Here is a 19974-nt window from a genome sequence, read left to right on the forward strand (position 1 = left end):
TGCTCCAGATGGTAAAAGGCAAGGGTCTCCAAACTTGGCAACTTTAAAACATGTGGACTTCAACTCCCAGAATTCCTCAGCCAGCAAAGCTGGGAATTCTGGGAGTTGAAGTCCACAAGTTTTAAAAGTTGCCAAGTTTGGAGACCCCTGGTAAAACAAGGAGTCCTTTACTTATGACCAGTTATTTAGCAACTGTTTTAAGTTACAGCAGACCTCCCCGGACCTACTTGTGGCCCAGATTCAAAGTTACAACGGCTCTCCCCTCCACCACCTCCCCCCCATCACATGATCACATTTTAGGCAGTGGGCAACTAGCCCTCATTGATGGTTATTTGCAGCATTTGGTGGTTGCATAACTGCAATTTATAACATTTCTAGTACACTGATGATGTTACCTAGTTGGGTAATGAAACGTCTGCAAGAAAACCAGACAGCACTAAGAACCCCACAGGAAACTGCTATTCAAGCAGAATTGGGGAGTAAGGAGTGTGGGGTGCCTCAGCGGGGTGGGGGAGGCCCTTGAGGCCTGGTAGAGGTATCGGGTGAGAGTCTTTCCTCAAAGGCTGAAAATTCTTAGATTTTGGCAGGGAGATTTTTAATTTCTGAGTTGAGTTTCTGAGGGTCTGCTTAATGACCACAACCGGGAGTGCTGGGATTGAAGTCATAGAGCAGATTAATTACATGAACCATCATGTGACATCTCCCTTAACAACCACTTCACTCAATGACAGATTCTGGCCCCCAGTTGTGATTGTAAGTCGAGGACTACCTGTGGATAGATAAAAATGCCAAAATACCCAAACATCTGGCCAGTTATACAAATAATAGTAGTAGCAACATAATATAATAAAATGATGAATATCGGGATGCTTTCATTCAATGGGTGGAGCAGCTAAAGTGCTAACTAGCCATATTTCAGGTTTGCTAGCCATCTCCAACCAGCCTGTTCGGAAAAGCCAAATCAATGATAGGAGCCTGGATAGCTCAGCAGACTAATGCATTGTAATTTAACTCCAGCTGTCTGCAATTAGAAAGTTCGAATCTCGCCAGGCTCAAGGTTGACTCAGCCTTCCATCCTTTCTAAGGTAGGTGAAATGAGGACCCAGTTTGTGGGGGCAATAAGCTGACTTTGTAAAAAATATACAAAAGTATGAAGGCTATTGCTTAACGCATTGTAAGTCGCCCTGAGTCTCTGGAGAAGGGCGGCATATAAATCAACAACAACAACAACAATAATAATAATAATAATAATAATAACAACAACAAATGATTTGTCATGAGTCCGCCTGGCCGGCAGGGGGCAGCACAAGACCCTGTTGCAAAGATTCGGGCTCATATGAGTTACCCGGAAGGAAGAGCAGGTTGTCTTAAGAAGAACGTAGACTTTAAGTACAGAAGAGCCCATCACTCGTTTGCTAAGTCGCTTTCAAGATCGTTTATTCCTTCATTCCCAGGGAAGACAAAACTTTGTCCATAGACTCCTGGAAGGAATTGGAAGATTTAAAGCCGTGACATTGAAACAACAGTTTCAGGAAATAAAATCATCTCCTTTTGAACGCCATTCTCATTTTTTTTTTTTTGAGCAAACATCCCTTTTAAAAAGCCACGTGGACATTCCAATATGTTTCGCATCTGCACACCGTTGTGGGCGTTAAACAGTTAAGCGACCAACCTCGGCAGATGCTCAAAAGAGTTCCTTAAGGAGAGGGAGAGAAAAAAAAACACGATTTGGAGAATTCAAAATAGCCTCGTCAGTCTTTGGGGTTTGCAAAATTGTTAATGGACTCCCATGCAGAACTGGGGTAAGTAAGTTATCTCCGATTTTTAATATTTAGGGAATAACCACACAGGGTGACACTGCAGAGATGTAAGTTACACGATTTCCAAAGCTAGAATCAGAACAAGATATGCTTCGATCATATTGCAAAGTTAGGATAATTCTCTACTGTTCGATCTGGCCCATAGATCTGGCCCATATATATACACACACACACATGCCTGCAATTTTTATGCCAATCCTTCTCCCCGCTCTATGGGCCAGATCGAACAGTATGTATATATATTTTCTAGTTTCTAGGCTTTTTTTTCTGGCAGCCAGCAAACACTCTGCTGCCCATATATATATGGGCAGCAGAGTGTTTGCTGGCTGCCAGAAAAAAAAGCCTAGAAACTAGTGGATTGTGATTTCACTGAACTAGGGCTGCATAAAAATCTTGGTTTACGTAGGAAGAACCTGGCTAAAGAGAAATACATACATACATACATACATACATACATACATATTTTCTTGGCCGCATACAGTGCTTCCTAAATCCTGTGAAATGGGTTCACCCTAGACTAGGACTAGGACTAGGACTAGGACTTGACTTGACTTGACTTGAATTATTGAATTGAATTGAATTGAATTCTTTATTGGCCAAGTGTGGTTGGACACACAAGGAATTTCTCTTTGGTGCATACGCTCTCAGTGTACATAAAGAAAAAATAAAATACATTCATTGAGAATAAAAAGATACAACACTTAGTGATAGTCAAGGTTACTAATAAGCTATCAAATCGTACTAACTAGGAAATAAAAACAATATAAATTGAAAGATACAAGCAACGTGGTTGTAGTAATAAGTGGGAAGAGATAGATACTAGTAAGGAAGAGAAGAATAATAGTAATACAGTCTTAGTAAATTATTTGACAGTGTTGTGGGAATTAGTTGTTAAGCAGAGTGATGGCATTTGGGAAAAAAACTGTTCTTGTGTCTAGTTATCTTGGTGTGCAGTGCTCTATAGCGTCGTTTTGAGGGTAGGAGTTGAAACAATTTATGTCCAGGATGTGAGGGGTCTGTAGATATTTTCACAGCCCTCTTTTTGACTCGTGCAGTATACAGGACCTCCGTGGAAGGCAGGTTGGTAGTAATTGTTTTTTTCTGCAGTTCTAATTATCCTCTGAAGTCTGTGTCTGTCTTGTTGAGTTGCAGAGCCAAACCAGACAGTTATAGAGGTGCAGATGACAGATGCAATAATTCCTCTGTAGAACTGAATCAGCAGCTCAGTTTATATAAAATCAGTTTATATAAAGATCAGTTTATATAAAACAGCACACAACGTGTTCAAAGACATTCGCACATATAGTCAGATCCTCATGTTTTGGGAAAGGTTGCCGAGGGTGGGGTGGATTATTTGTAGCCAGGGTTATGTCTGCTAAAAAAAAAACCTCGATCGATTGATTTGATCGCAGAGTGTTTCATTTTATGGGGTGTTTCCTGATTGACAAAGCAAGAAAGAGACCTCAGCCATTCCATGCTTCTAGCAACAACTAGGCAATTTTTAGATGTGTGGCTTTCAACTTCCAGAATTCTGCAGGATGGTCAGCCGGCTGGGGAATTCTGGGAGTTGAAGTCCACGTGTCTTAAAATTGCCAAGTTTGAGAAACACCACTCTATAATTATTTGTAACTCTGCTTTAACCAGAGTGGTTTGATCCGCTTGCTGCAATGGTGAACTAATGTGGGTTGTTGAGCAGAGGCTGGAAGGGAGGCGTTATGATTAGGAGACTGGAGACTAAAATATGCAATGAACGGTCGCAGGAACTGGGCATGGCCAGTTGGCCATAGTGAAGAGAAGGACCAGGGGAGACATGATAGCAGTGTTCCAGTATTTGAGGGGCTGCCCAGAGAGGAAGGGGGGGTCAACCTATTTTCCAAAGCATCTGAAGGCCAGAGAAAGTATAATGGATGGAAACTGATCAAGGAGAGATTCAACCTAGAAATAAGGAGGAACTTTCTGACAGTGAGAGCAATCAACCAATGGAACCGAGGTTGCCTTCGGAAGTTGTGGGAGCTCCATCACTGGAGGCTTTCAAGATGAGATCGGAGTGCCATTTGTCAGAAATGGTGTAGGGTTTCCTGCTTGGGTGGGGGGTTGGACTAGATGACCTACAAGGTCCCTTCCAACTCTGTTAATCTGTAATCTGGTTTGTGTGTATGTGTGATTTGCAATGGAGGCCCCTTCACTAGAACCAGAAGGTTCCAGCGGCTGCATGACGACTGCTGTAAAATAAATAAGTAAATATAACAAGAAAACAGGTAGACGAGAAAAACAGGAAACCATGGGAAAAGCTGGGGAAGGCAGCAGCACTCGGCTAACCCACCAATGCCCACAAGGGGGCGCAGGAGGACTAGAAGTGAAGCCTTGGGGAAGTTGAGAAAGAGATGGGAGAAATACTGCAGGGCATTTTTTGAGGGGGAGGGTTCCCATCTAAAGATGTTAGGACTACAGGCCCCATCATTCACAGTCAACACAGCCCCCAACACTCCTCAATTTAACAATCACAACTGAGGCCAGTGAGATATTTATTATTCATTTTACGACCTTTCTTGCTACAGTTGTTAAGTGAATCCCTGCAGTTGTGAAATTAGTAACACGATTGTTAAGTGAATGCAGCTCCCCCACTGACTTTGCTTATCAGAAGGTCACAAAAGACCCCAGGATGCTGCAACCGTCTTGCATTCACAACTTCTGGAGGCAAGTTGTTCCACTGATTAATTGTTCTAATAGTAGTAACTGTGAGAGGGATCTTGGAGCCCTAGTGGACAACCATTTAGATATGAGCCAGCAGTGTGCAGCAGCTGCCAAAAAAGCCAACACAGTTCTAGGCTGCATAAACAGAGGGATAGAATCAAGATCACGTGAAGTGTTAATACCACTTTATAATGTCTTGGTAAGGCCACACTTGGAATATGGCATCCAGTTTTGGTCACCACGATGTAAAAAAGATGTGGAGACTCTAGAAAGAGTGCAGAGAAGAGCAACAAAGATGATTATTCAATTTTTTTTAATTTTTTTTCAATTTAATTCAATTTATATGCCGCCCCTCTCCGAAGACTCAGATTAGGGGACTAAAAGCTAAAATATAACAAGAATGGTTGCTGGAATTAGTTAGGTCTAGTTTAATGGAAATAAGGATTAGGGGTGACATGAAAGCAGTGTTCCAATATCTCAGGGGTTGCCACAAAGAAGAGGGAGTCAAACTATTCTCCAAAGCACCTGAGTGCAGGACAAGAAGCAATGGGTGGAAACTAATCAAGGAGAGAAGCAACCTAGAACTAAGGAGGAATTTCCTGACAGTTAGAACAATTAATCAGTGGAACAACTTGCCTCCAGAAGTTGTAAATGCTCCAACACTGGAAGTTTTTAAGAAGAGACTGGACAGTCACTTGTCTGAAATGGTGTAGGATCTCCTGCCTGAGCAGGAGGTTGGACTAGAAGACCTCTGCGGTCCCTTCCAACTTTGCTATTCTAGACTATTCTAGTCTTCCTATTCCTATTATTTCTATTTCTATTCTAAGTAACTGGTCGTAAGTTGAGGACTAGCTGTATTGGAGCTGCCCAGAGTAGCCTCAATAGTGAGATGGGTGGCATATAAAAGTATTAAATAAATAAATAAATAAAGCAGAATATTTCTGGAGAATGAAGACGCGCGACCGAGCAGCTGGCCGGTGTGAGGGGGGGGCCCATGGCCGGAGTGGGGGCCCTCGCAAGATTGCTGCAATTTGGCCCTCATGCCGCTGTACAGTCTGTTGAGGGGAAGCGTGCTTCCTCCTTCCCCCCCAAGTGCCAAGTTAAAAGATGCAGCTGTTGTGTACTGTATATATGCAAGTGTGTGTACGTGCGAGAGTGTGAGAGAGTGAATGAGGGTGTGCATTTTGGAGAAGGAGTATGCAAAGAGAAGGCGAAACTCGTCAGCGCCACTTGCATAGTCCAAGACCCCAAAAGTTGGCTCCGATTGGGAGGCCCCGGCTTGACACAAACACACCGTTGTGTTGCCAGGATTTGCCGTTAAGGGCAAGGATTGAAAGCGGTTTCATGGACGTCTCTTATGGAGGGAGAAATTGGATTTTGGCAAAGGAGGACCTTAGGCGAAGCAGCCAAACCAGACACAGTCTGTCCAAGCACACTTTTGAGGCGGGGACAGATCAATGTCACACTCAATTGCACGCCCACGTGCGAGAGCAAAGAAGCCCATCGCTTTTTTGATGCAGGGTGGACACACCAAAAAGCCCCTTTTTTGTTCTAATTGCAAACTGTTGTTTTGATCAAAGCGGCTTCAGGGATTTGAAAGAACAGGCAGATCTGGCAGATCTGGAAAAAAAACAACAAACCGCTGCTTCTCATTTTCCGAAAATGGAAAAAATGGAAAGAAAAGCACGTACGAATTCTCTTGTTGAGGGTTCAAAGTCCGCCAGCGGATGCAAGGTGATTTATAGCCCGTGTTTATAACTCCTACTCTTTTATTCCCACTCTTTGGGCGGTCTAAGGTAGACTGCCCTGAGACATGGGGGCTCTACTTCCTACCTTGAATAAACCTCTTTTTTCCTCCCTAAAAGTTGGCTAGTTCCTCCTTCCGTTTTCTTTTTAAGCGCCAATTAAATAGACATTTATTTTATTTATTATTAAACTTGCTCGCCGTCTACTTCGCCTCGGGAAATGACTCTTTTATCAGGTAGAGGTAGTCTTCAAAATTTCTGTTGCTAAGGGAAACATTTGTTTTCTCCCCATTTTACGACCTTTCTTTGCCACAGTTGTTAAGTGAATCACTGCAGTTGTTAAGTTAGTAAAAGGGTTGTTAAGTGAATCTGCTTTCCCCATGGACTTTGCTTGTCAGAATGTCGCAAAAGGGGATCCCGGGACACTGCCACCGTCATAAATATGAGTCAGTTGCCAAGTGTCTGAATTTTGATCACCTGACCATGGGGATGCTGCAACGATCATAAGTGTGAAAAACGGTCAGAAGTTGCTTTTTTCAATGCTGTTGTAAGTTTGAATGGTCACTAAATGAACTGTTGTAAATCAAGGATTACCTGTATGAGCGAATGGGTAGGTATAAAACTTGAGGGATTGATGCTAATTTAGGGTGATATTCGCCCCACTCTGCTCCCCTCAAAGAAGTCGTTCTTGTAACCCCAACATTGAGCAAAAGGCATTATACGTAGTCCTCGTCTTATAACAGTTCATTTAGTGACCATTTGAAGTTACAACGGCACTGAAAACGGTGACTTATGACCATTTTTCACACTTGTGACCGTTGCAGCATCCTCATGGTGACATGATATACATTTGGATGCTTGATAACTGACTCACATTTATGAACGTTGCAGTGTCCTGTCCAGTGTCCAGTCTCGTGATCCCCTTTTGCGACCTCCTTGCAAGCAAAATCAACGGGGAAGCCAGATTCACTTCACAACCGGGTTACTAATTTAACAATCTCAGTGATTCGCTTAACAAATGTGGTGAGAAAAGTCGTAAAATGGAGCAAAACTCACTTGACAGATTCCTCCCTTAATATCATAAATTTTGGGCTCAATTGTGGGTCGTACATCGAGGACTACCTATATGTCTTTTATTTCCTCTGACAAGGAATCCTATCTCCCCTTTTCCGCTGCAGGATGGATGTGCAAAGTTTGGTGCGGCGTTTTTACGCCCTGCAGACCGAGCGGGTGGAAGCTTACCACCTCTTGGAGGAGTAAGTATTTGAACACGTTATTTTTCTCTAAAACCTTTGCCAGTCCTCCCTCCGTTTTGCATTCTGAGGATGTGAGGCGGGGGCTTTGGTCACGTCAAATACAGGTAGTCCTCGACCTAAGATCACAGTTGAGCCCAAAATTTCTATTGCTGAGACCGTCGGTAAGTGAGTTTTGCCCCTTTCCTGCCGCAGTTGTTAAGTGAATCACCACGGTTGTCAAGTTAGTAACACGGTTGTTAAGTGAATCTGGCTTCCCCATTGACTTTCCTTATCAAAAGGTCACGAAAAGGGATAGTGTGACGCCAGGACGCTGCAACCGTCATAAATCTGACTCAGTTGCCAAGCATCCGAACTGTGATCAGTGGTCATGGGGATATTACAACAGTCGTAAGTGTGAAAAACGGTCATAAGTCATTTTTTTTCAGTGCCGTTGTAAGTTCGAACGGTCACAAAATGAGCTGTTGTAAGTTGAGGGACCTGTATGAGGGAGAGGTGGTTTGATGGAAAATCTGAGGACCCAACTTTATAAACAAGGGATGAGCCAGTCACATGTGCCAATTATTTCCTGGAGAGTATTTGTAAATCAGGGTTGGAATGAGGAGAGCTTGGTGCTCTCTGACCTTGGTTGTTTTCTTGCAGACGTTTCATGACCCAACTACGTAACATCATCAGTGCTAGTAAGGAAGGGGGTTTCTGCAAGAAAACAACCAAGCTCAGAGCACACCAAGGCCCCACAACGTTATTTGCCTCAAAATGACTACATGAAACGATTAAAAGTGATGGATCTCTGGAGATTCTCCAGAAGAGACCGGACAGCCATTTGTCTGGAATAGTATAGGGCCCGTGATGGTGAACCTATGGCACGTGTGCCACAGGTGGCATGCAGAGCCATATCTGTGGGCACGCGAGCATTGCCTTAACTCAGCTCCAGCACGCGTGTGCGTGCTGGCCAGCTGATTTTTGGGCCTTCTAGGCCCACCGGAAGTCAGGAAACGGAAGTCCGGAGGGCCTCCGGTGGGGGGTGAGGAAGGCCATTTCCACCCTCCCCAGGCTCCAAGAAAGCCTCTGGAGCTTGGGGAGGGCGAAAAACAGGCCTTCCAAGAGTTGGGAAACGGGCCATTTCCGGCCTCCGGAGGGCCTCCGGGGGGGTGGGGAAAGCCATTTTTGCCCTCCCCAGGCCCCAAGAAAGCTTCTGGAGCCTGGAGAGTGTGAAAAACGGGCCTACCAGGCCCACTGGTAACCTTTTTGCCATCGTGTGCCAAAAGCGGGGGGAACACGGGGGGGGGGGTCACGCACGCATACATGGGGGGGAGGCATTGAATTATGAGTGTGGGCATGCAGGCACGCGACCACCCCACGCTCCCCCGCTTTTGGCACTCACCGGCAAAGAGATTAGCCATCCCTGGTATAGGGTCTCCTGTTTGAGCAGGGGGGTGGACTAGAAGACCTCCGAGGTCCCTTCCAATCCTACGATTCTATTTTCTAAACAAAATGAGTTTAAAAAGCCTGAGTTTCCTTTGCAAAACGTCGAGTCCTACCAATGGCTTTGCATGCATAAAACGGCCTGGGAAGCGGATGGGCTGTTCCAGTCTGCTCTTCTTCCCCCACCCCCACCCCATACACCCCTTTTATTTGCACACCACTTGATTCAAGGGGGGCCCTGCAGGGGGCCTCCGCTCGACTTCCCCCCCCCCTTTTCACTCTGCCCCCCCCCCAGGCTCCCGGTGCCTGATGGAAACCAGATGAGCAAGGGGGCAGCACCCACCCAGCACCTGTGATCTATTTGCAGAGGAAAAACTCCTTGTGGGGAGCCTGGTGTGCAGATAATTTACTCCTGCGGACGGGGAGTCCAATCCCCGGCACAGCAAACCCCCCACAAGCAGGACTTCGGGTGTGCCAGGAGATGGGGTGATAACCCTCTCTAGGGAAGGGTGTCCCTCTCGCCATTGACAAATCAATGAAGCCTTCCCGAAAACCCAGCAGGGGAGGAAATAACCTTTATCCCAAGGTTAATCCAAAGGAGGGAGGGAGGGCCTTGGTCTGAATGGGCATGCAGGATCTTTAATGGGAAGCCCAGCCTGTCAATCCGTGTATTTTATAGGGAGTTCCCAAGACCCAAGCCAAGTTTGTAAAGTTGGGGAGGAGGAGAAGGAGAAGGAGGAGGAGGAGGAGAAGAAGGAAGAAGAGGAAGAAGAAGAAGGAGGAGGTGGAGGAGGAGGAGGAGAATGGAAGGAGGAGGAGGAGGAGAAGGAGGAGGAGGAGAAGGAGGAGGAGGAGAAGAAGGAGAAGGAGAATGGAAGGGGGAGGAGGAGGAGGAGAAGGAGAAGAAGAAGGAGGAGGTGGAGGAGGAGGAGGAAAATGAAAGGGAAAGGAGAAGGAGAAGGAGAATGGAAGGGGGAGGAGGAGGACCCAGATTGTGGGTGCAATAAGCTGACTTTGTATAAATATACAAAAGTATGAAGGCTATATTGCTTAACGCATTGTAAGCTGCCCTGAGTCTCCGGAGAAGGGCGGCATATAAATCAAATAAAAAAAAAAAGTAGTGAAGGGAAAGAAGGAGGAGGAGGAGAAGGAGAGAGAAAGAGAAAGAGAAGGAGAAAGATGGGAGCGAAAGAAGAAGGTGAATACACGCAGCAGGCCAAACATCCTTGGATTGTGTCCCATCAACATAGGCAGGCCTACTACTGTGGAAGTTTTATAGCACAGGGGAGGAGGAGGAAAAAAAGAGTGAGGTCATCCAGTCTGACCCCCCCCTTTCCACACAGGCATAACCCTAACCCTGCATAGAGGCTGTGACATGCAATTGCTGATGCGTACAGACCTCATTGTCCCCAGAATAGACGATTCAGAGAAGAAATAAAAAGCACCCAGATCGTTAGGAGCAAGATAAGGTTAATAGTGCTGTGTTTTTCAACCTTGGCAACTTTAAGAAGGCCTGGATGGGGAATTCTGGGAGTTGAAGTCTGCCAGAGTTAAAGTTGCGAAGGTGATGTGGGGGAGACTTTCACAGTAGAAATGGATGTGTTTTGCTTCCAGAAATCTTGGTTGTTTGGAAAATGGATCATTTTCCATCCCAAATTTCATTTGGGATGCTGTAGGGAGAGGAATTTGGGACATGGTAGCTCAGTGGCTAAGACACTGAGCTTGTTGATGGAAAGATCGGCAGTTCAGTGGTTCGAATCCCTATGCCAGGTAATGGGGTGAGCTCCCGTTACTTTTCCCAGCGCCGGCCAACTTAGCAGTTCGAAAGCACGTAAAAAATGCAAGTAGAAAAATAGGAGCCACCTTTGGTGGGAAGGAAACAGCGTTCTGTGCGCCTTTGGCATTTAGTCATGCCGGCCACATGACCATGGAGACGTCTTTGGACAGCGCTGGCTCTTCGGCTTTGAAACGGAGATGAGCACCACCCCCTAGAGTCAGGAACAACTAGCACATATGTGCGAGGGGAACCTTTACCTTTACCTTAGGGAGAGGAGGGTGGGGGGCCTTGTGGCTCATGGGTTCAAGTGGCTGACTTTAAAATTCAATTTCTTTCCCATCGGTTTCCCTCAAATCTTTGCATGTGGGCACTCTGTTTCCCATACCTGTAGGAAAATCTCTTTCTCGGTTCTTTACTAAATCTCCCCCTCCCCAAAACAGGGGTCACCAGGCCTACCTCCGAAGCGGCCCCGATTACGACTTCCTCCGCTATCGCCAGCTGGTGCACGAGATCACCCTGGCGTTCAACGGCATTTCCCAGGAGATCTTGCAGATCAAGGGGAATCTGGAGGGGATCCACGGCCGGAGAGACCTCGTGGAGCACCTGGGCAGGATTCAGGAGAAGGAGCAGGAGAAACTCGAACTGGTGAGTAGCCCTTCCTTGCCACATGATGTGAGCCCATCCTGTTCAGTTAATTTTAAGACCCGTTTTCTTGATCCTGTTTTTCGTAACATGCTGAGGAATCTCGGAGAAATCTCTACTTTAGAAATTCACTCTTTGTTAAGGTAGGGTTGCCAGCTAGGTGGAGATTTATTATCTTGATTTCAATCTGAATGGCTGTGCTCAAGTGGGACATTACAGTAGTGGCCGAAATTGTGGAAACCTTTTGGGAAAAGTGTATTTTTGAGATTTGATGGCTAATAGCACCACTTTTTTTTTTTTTTTTTTTTTTTTTGGAGTTTCAAGATAATCATATTCCACTGCTGGAATGGCCTGGGAATAGCCCAGACCTTAACCCAATGGAAAATCTATGGAGCCGACTAAAGAAATTTGTTAGTCAGAAGCGACCCAGCAATAAAACCCAGTTAATAGAAGCAACCCTTCAATCTTGGTTTCACATTAGAACAGCTGCAGAACTAAAAGACTTGGTTCACTCCACGGGAAGACGTTGTAAGGCCGTAATTCATGCTAAAGGTTACCCAACTAAGTATTAACTGACATGATAATTTTTGTATATCTCATTTTTTCTATGATGATAATTTTTGTATATCTCATTTTTTCTACGTGTTTCACTTTTCTTCTTTATACTGTAACTGCTATTCTAATAGCAAATCCTTCATAAAAGTTATTGCAATACATTCTTGATTAAACTATCTTTCCATTGAGATATAATTTTATAGCACTACTCCAAAAAAAAGTGGTGTTACTAGCTAGTTTTAGAAAATACACTTTTCCCAAAAGGTTTCCACAATTTTGGCCACTACTGTATATGATTCGTACGGCAACATGTTCATTAAAATATTTGTTTTTATTTTATTTTATTTTAGATTTTTTAAATCCCCCTTTTATTATTTTTAGAAAGAACTCAAGATGGCGACCATCCTTAATACTCTTTCCTCCTCTTATTTGCCCGTCAACAACAATCCTGTGAGGTGGATTGGGCTGAGAGAGAGAAAGAGAAAGGACCTGGCCAGTTTTCATGTCTAGGGCAGAACTAGAACTCTCAGTCTCCTAGTTATTGGGCCAAAATCACTCAGCCTTTTATCTAGGTGGGACTAGAACTCAACATTTCCTGATTTCTAGCCTAGTGATTTAGAGCCAAGGTAGCGCAATGGTTAGAGTGCAGTACTGCAGGCTACAGTAGCTGCAGTTCAGCAGATCGAATCTCACCGGCTCAAGGCTCAGCCTTCCATCCTTCCAAGGTGGGTAAAATGAGGATCCAGATTATTGGGGGCAATATGCTGACTCTGTAAACCGCTTAGAGAGGGCTGTAAAAAGCACTATGAAGCGGTATATACAGTCAGGTCCAGAAATATTGGGACATCGACACAATTCTAACATCTTTGGCTCTATACACCACCACAATGCAAACTGCTGTAAGTCCTACACCGTTCACCTAAGTTGGATGTACATACCCTCAAATTAAAGCTGACAGTCTGCAGTTAAAGCACATTGTGTTTGTTTCATTCCAACTCCATTGTGGTGGTGTATAGAGCCAAAGATGTTAGAACTGTGTCGATGTCCTAATATTTCTGGACCTGACTGTAATACATAATATAACACTATACTATGATAGTATAATATTGGCTATAATGCAACACGTATAGCAGTATCAGAGGAGATGGGTGTGATATAAACTTAATAAATAAATAACGTAGTTCCTGTTGCTAGGCTGAGCGAATTTTTTTTAACAGGATCACACCTGTTTAAGTCCAGGATGGGAGACCACTAGGAGTTCCTGGAGCGATAGGATGGGAGGTATCATCCCAGTCATATCTGTCTCTTGGCTGTTGTAGGTGTGGTTTTAGCACAGTTTTTAATAATATTTTAATGTTGGCTTGTTTTCATCTTTTAATTGTTTTTCCCCACCTTTTCTAATTTGTAAGCCAGCCAGAATCAGAATGTAGGGGAGATGGGCAACATAGAAATTTAATAAATAAAATAAATGCAATGGCAAACAGCTCTTATAACAATGCCAATAAAACTACACGGGTGTTTGGCAATGAATTCACCTGGGGTTTTGCTCCACTTAGCAGAGATCTCACCTTTATTCCTTCCTTTTTAGCGGGGTTTTTTTTCCTTGTTATTGGTCTGCAAATTTTGGGTGTTTCTTGGAGTTGATATACACTTACAAACCAGCCTTCGAACACAGAGGGAAACGCATAACAAGGCAAGAGACTTAAATTTCCTTATTAGTCTGACGACTGTAGCCAGGGGGACTTTTTGTCAGGTTCGCCTGATCCTCCAGTTGTGGCCCTTTCTTGATCAGGATTCCTTGTGCACAGTCACTCACGCCCTCGTCACCTCTCGCCTGGACTACTGCAACACTCTCTACATGGGGCTCCCCTTGAAGGGCACCAGGAGGCTCCAACTGGTCCAGAATGCGGCCGCACGGGTAGTTACGGGAGCTGCTTGGCACTCCCATACAACACCTCTCCTGCGTGAGCTGCACTGGCTCCCAGTGGTCTTCCGGGTGTGCTTCAAGGTGTTGGTTATCACCTTTAAAGCGCTCCATGGCATAGGACCTAGATATCTTTGAGGCCACCCGCTGCTACCGACGGCCTCCCATCAACCTGTGCGCTTCCACAGAGAGGGCCTCCTCGGGGTGCAATCAGCCAAACAATGTAGGCTGGTGACCCCCAGGGGGAGGGCCTTCTCTGTGGGGGCACCCACCCTGTGGAACCACCTGCCCCCAGAGATAAGGAGAGTCCAAACCTCGGTGCCTTCCGCTGTGCCCTTAAAACTTTCTTTTTTCAGCAAGCCGGGCTGGCCTAACACTTTTTTAAAATGTTTTTAATTGTTTTGTCATTGCTTTTAATTATGGGGCCGAATATATATATCTCTTTTTAATTGTATTTTAATGTTTGTAGTTTATATTTTTACTTTGGCTGTACACCGCCCTGAGTCCTCAGGGAGAAGGGCGGTATATAAATTTGATATAAAATAAAAATAAAATAAGAAATAAATTAGTGTTTTTTTTAGGGGCAGGATTTCAATTTTTTGCATGGGGGGGGGGGCATCTTCCAAATCTTGCACCATTATCCCTCTGTTCCCTCTAAAGAGCACTTGGTTCCTGCTGCCCCCATTTTATGCTCTGTTAGAAAGGTTCAGCCAGAAGTTGGTGCTGGCAAAGGTGATGCTGAAGAAAGGAAGAACTGAGCATTACAGCGGATCTGTTCGGTTCTAGATTAATATTTTAACCTCAAGATGATCTCCTCCAGATGTGGGGGATTTCAACTCCCCCAGTTCACAGCCAGGCACACCTGGAGGACATCAGTTTGGGGAAATTGACTGTAGTCAGCTGTCTTCACACACACGGTGCTTAGAGACTGTTTCTCTATTTAGGCAATGCAGTAAGCTTGGCTTTGCGGTTTTACTCCTTGGTGTGATGTCCAAACCAAACCCAGTTTATTGGATTGCAGCTAGTCCTGGATTTAGGACCCTTTGTTAGGGACTGTACAAAGTTACACCAACGCTGAAAAAAAGAGAATTACAAACAGCCCTCACGCTTATGACCGTTGCAGCATCTAAATTCAAGCACTTGTCAACCGGCATGTATTTATGATAGTTACAGGGGGTCAATGATCATCGTTTTGCGACCTTTCTAGTTGCTTCCAACAAGCAAAGTCAGTGGAGAAAGTGGATCCGCTTAATGACTGCATGATTTACTTAACAGCCATGGTGATTCGCGTAACAATCATGGCAAAAATGGTGGTAAAATTGGATGTGACCAGTGGTGGGCTACTACCAGTTCGGGCAAACTGGTAGTTTGCCCGCCCCGGAGCTATGCCGTCCTATTTAGCCCCGCCCACGAGTCCCCACACAGCCCATTTTGGATGCAGATAAATGCAGGGCATGTGCAGAGGCTCGGGGAGGACGAAAAACAGGTCTACCAGAAGTTCGGGAAGGCCAGAAATGGGCCTGTTTCCGGCCTCCAAAGGGCCTCCGGTGCCTGGGGAGGCCATTTTCGCCCTCCTGGAGGCTCAAAGAAAGCCTCTGGAGCCTGGGGAGGGCAAAACATCCTATTTAGCCACGTTTTATAACTGCACACATGCATGCAAGCACACACGCGAGCAAAGCACATACGCAGAAGGCTGCACGCATGCGCGGAAGGTGCGCGCACACTCACATTTTTGGTGCTGGGGCAAACCGGTTGTTAATTCACGTGCCGTCCACCTCTGGATGTGACTCACTTAACAGGTGCTTTGCTTAGTGATGATAATTGTGGTCCCAATTGTGGTCATATATCAAGGACTACCGGTAGGTTATTGTTCAGGATATTGCATAAAACCAGAGAATGCATTAATTCAACGGTTTGGTTAAGCCTTCCATGAATTCATCTGATGGTGAAGGAAGAGGGGGAATAATCAATTTTGTATCTTTCTCCGTTTCCCTGTTTTTTTCTTCCCAGACAGCACAACTGCAGCTTGCTAAACAAAACGTCCAGGATCAGCCCGGGGTGGAAGCCCACACACAGGAGGTGCAAGAATTGAAGCACAAGTGAGTCTCCGAAGCTGCGGTTGCAAATACGGGGTTTCTGAAGTTTACTCTTTCAACTGTATAAAGCAGGGGTGTCAAATTCGCGTCATCGTGGAGTCGTCATGTGATGCATCGCGACTTTCCCCCCTTCGCTAAAACAGGTGTGGGTGTGGCCAGCGCGTGACGCATCCGTCCTGTGGGCCAAGAGTTTGACACCCTTGCTATAAAGTTTTAGCTACGTTCCCTAATAGACGACTACAGGGGTGGGCTTCAAAAATTTTGGCAAGGGGTTCTCTGCCCAGTTGCTGGGTGGGTGTGGCCATGGTGGGCGTGGCCTAGTTGTCCTCCTGCACCACGGCAGGGGGAGGGGTGTTTTTGCCCTCCCCAGGCTCTGGAAGCTTTCTTTGAGCCTCTGGGATGGCGAAAATGGCCTCCCCAGGCACCGGAGGCCCTCTGGAGGCCGGAAACAGGCCTGTTTCTGGCCTTCCTGAACTTCTGGTAGGCCTGTTTTTCGCCCTCTCCGAGCCTTTGCACACGCCCTGCACTTATCTGCATCCAAAACGGGCTGTGTGGGGACTCCTGGGAGGGGCGGGGTGGGCAGGGCCAGCCAAGAATGGGATTTGGGGGTTCTCCAAACTGCACAGAATCTTAGCTAGAGGTTCTCGCGAACCCCTAGCAGCCCACCCCCGGACCACTACTTGTTACATTAAGTTATGTGTTGTGGTATTGTATATTTGTAAAGGATGGATGTACAACTCAGTTTGGACTTAAGGTTGGATCCAGAGGTGGGTTTCAGCAGGTTCTGACCAGTTCTGGAGAACCGGTAGCAGAAATTTGCCTCCACTGAAGGGAACACAGTATTTTCATGACACAAGAGATTCCACTGATTGACAGCTGTTGCAACCAGGAAATCCCTACTAATGATTTTACACTAAATCTAGACTTCCATGTAATGTCACTGATTCGGATCCTGCCCTGCGGAGGTGACAAGAATGGATATCCAGAACTTCATCAGGGGTCTCCAACCTTGGCAACTTTAAGCCTGGTGGACTTCAACTCCCAGAATTCCTCAGCCAGCTTTGCTGGCTGAGGAATTCTGGGAGTTGAAGTCCACCAGGCTTAAAGTTGCCAAGGTTGGAGACCCCTGTTCTACATGGCTGTTCTCCAGATATTTAAACTACAGGTAGTCCTCAACTTCCAACAGTTCCTTTAGTGACTGTTCGAAGTTACAACGGCACTGACCTATGTCCCTACGGTGATTTAAGACCATTTTTCACACCTGAGACCGTCGCAGCATCCCCATGGTCATGGGATCAAAATTCTGACCCTTGGCAACTGACTCATACTTATGACTCTTGCAGTGTTCCAGACACAATATCCTTAATCTAGTCTTCGACGTTCAACAGTAATGGTGCCTGCTCAATACAGCCACAACCGTCGTAAAACGGGCCGGTCACATGACAGACCTGGCCTTATTCTGTTTTTGCAGCAGTCATTAAGCAAACGCTGTGGTTGTTAAGTGAATTAATAGCTTGCTTAGTTTTGCAACCATCGTAAGCCCTGGCGTTCACCAAAACTGTTGTAAAATGCAGTTCAGTTGACCATGGGAGGCTGCAAATGGGGCCTTGTTGCCACTTATGTGACCATGGAGGCCATCTGACCGTTGGAACTTTGAATCCAGATTGTAAGGAGTCCAAAGGTAGATCCGTCACAATTTTGAACAGTCCATCGGTTGTAAATTGAGGACTGCTGTACTGTGTTGTATTTAATCCATGCTCTGGGTTCCCACAATAGGGCATACAATATTAACCCATGCACTTGACACACAATGCCCCTCCTTTCCAAAGATAGATAGTCCTCAACATACGACTACAACTGACCCCAAAATTTGCATTGTTAAGCAAGGCAGTTGTTAAGGGAGTTGTGCCCCATTTTATGACCCTTTTGCAACAGTAAAGCAGTTCTTAAGTGAATCATGCGGCCATTAAGTCAATCTGGCTTCCCCCCACTGACTTCACTTACAGAAAACTGGCTGGGAAGGTCGCAAGTGGGGATCACATGACCCCCAAGATAGTGCAACTGTCATTAAGTACATGCCAGTTGCCAAGCGCCTGAATTTTGGTCATGTGACTATGGAGATGCTGCAACGGTTGTGTGGAAAACAGTCATAATTCCTTTCCTTTAAGTACTCCATGAGCGTATGCACCAAGACAAATTCCTTGTGTGTCCAATCACACTTGGCCAATAAAGAAATTCTATTCTATTCTATTCTATTCTATTCTATTCTATTCTATTCTATTCTATTCTATTCTATTCTATTCTATTCTATTTATTCTATTCTATTCTATTCTATTCTATTCTATTCTATTCTATTCTATTCTATTCTATTCTATTCTCTATCCTGTCCTGTCCTGTCCTGTCCTGTCCTGTCCTATCCTATTCTCTATAACTATAACTGTTTCCAATGCTGTTGTAACTTTGTATGGTCACTAAGATAAGATATAACCTTTATTGTTCTTTTTTACTGAGCACATTGGTCCACATTAAAAATGAAATTCTGTTGCCTGCCTTCAAAAGAAAGTATATATCTACTCACACACATACATAACACACATATACATATGCTATATACATACAAACATGCATACATGCATACATACATATATACATATACAAATACCGGTATGTATGTCTACCATCCATCCATCCATCTTTATCTATATACATACACATATATACATACATACATACATACACACACACACACATGCACGCACACACACAGGCCTACCCAAGGCAAAAATAAATCAAGTTTGGCTAGTTATCAAGCAGCTGCCTTGAGCTTTCCTTGAATTGGGTAAGCTGGTTGTGTGAACACAATGCCTGCATTGTGATACATGGAGGAAGTGCTGCATTAGATGCAGTTTGGCTTTAGGGAGAATTGGCAAACCGAGCAACGGTTCCAAAACGCACCATCTGATTTGTGATACGGTCTGGGTCCCTTTTGCATGAAGGCCATTTTCATGCCCTCCCCTCATCCTTCCCCCCCCACAGAAGAACCGTCCGTGCCTCTTGCACCCTACTTGGGAGAAAGGAAACCGATTCCCATCACTGGGACTTTCAAAGCATCCGAGCATCTGAATTTCCCACAATGCTTAGCGGCGCACGGCATCGTGGGAAACTCCCTGCTCTCAAAGCAGAGACCCCCCTTGGGAAAGAGACCCCCTTATGGGAACGCCAAAATCACGATTTTGCCCCAAAACAGGGCCTTGTCCTCTCGCAAATCACCCAAGCCAATTTGAAGCGAGGATGTGGGAATATTTTTCCCTCTTTTTTTTTTTTGGTCTCGAAAAGGCCTCGGCAAGGGTCTTCAAAGGCCGTATTCTATCCCCCCACCCTCCGCTGAGCCCCCATTTTTACAGATTGTTCCATGTTGGCTCTTTGAAGCCTAACCTTCCCCCCCCCCCCGCCGCCTCACACCCCCCCCCAGCCAGCCCATCCCGGCCCTTGGGGTTGCCCCTCTCGTAGGCTTTCATAAACAAGGCCGGGCTGTGAGGGGCGCGGGTGAGCGCGGCTAATCGGCTCCATATGGCACTTTATTTATCGTTTCCATCCGGCTCACGCAGGCTAATTCAAACCATCGAAGCAATCAGCGAAATTCTTCAGGATTTCAAGTACGATTCGGAAGAAAGCAGTTGACAGGCCGTCCCGTGGGAGAAGGATGAAGAAAGGCCGGGGATGGATGGAGAAGGGGGAGAGCCAGGGACGTAAGAGCTCCCCCCACCCCACCCCGGGCTAAGGTTGGTCCTCATTCGCATGCAGCTCGCCCACCCCGGCTTTCTTCTTTCATCGTGCCAGGCCGATGCCCGCAGGCGAGATGGTGCAAGAGGCGCATGGCTCGATGCTTCTTGGCCACCTGCCCAACGGAGCCAGTTCTCAGGATGGTTTCTTGGCACTTGGTCTCAATTGCCTTTATAGGACGAGGAGTGGGGGAAATAGCTTGTTTATGTTCTGAAATAAAGTGGTTTGGGTTTTTTTTAATCCCTTCAATTAAAGAAAAC

General features: G+C 45.6%; 1 protein-coding gene across 2 annotated transcripts; it reads left to right on the forward strand.

Moving 5' to 3' along the window:
- The first annotated feature begins 1403 nt into the window (after nt 1–1403).
- Nucleotides 1404–19973, forward strand: REX1BD (required for excision 1-B domain containing). Of its 2 annotated transcripts, XM_034422623.3 has the most exons (5): nt 1404–1802; nt 7438–7515; nt 11155–11359; nt 15846–15934; nt 19540–19973. In XM_034422623.3, the coding sequence occupies exons 1-5, from the start codon at nt 1780–1782 to the stop codon at nt 19610–19612; spliced, it is 468 nt and encodes a 155-aa protein (XP_034278514.2). In that variant the 5' UTR covers nt 1404–1779; the 3' UTR covers nt 19613–19973. The 2 variants fall into 2 exon arrangements, with proteins under 2 accessions (XP_034278514.2, XP_034278516.2); XM_034422625.3 differs by lacking the exon at nt 7438–7515 and having other exon boundaries at nt 1474–1802.
- The last annotated feature ends 1 nt before the right edge of the window (nt 19974 follows it).

This window comes from Pantherophis guttatus, chromosome 1, assembly GCF_059756535.1.
Source record: "Pantherophis guttatus breed Tessera chromosome 1, ASM5975653v1, whole genome shotgun sequence".
Classification (NCBI taxonomy): domain Eukaryota; kingdom Metazoa; phylum Chordata; class Lepidosauria; order Squamata; family Colubridae; genus Pantherophis; species Pantherophis guttatus.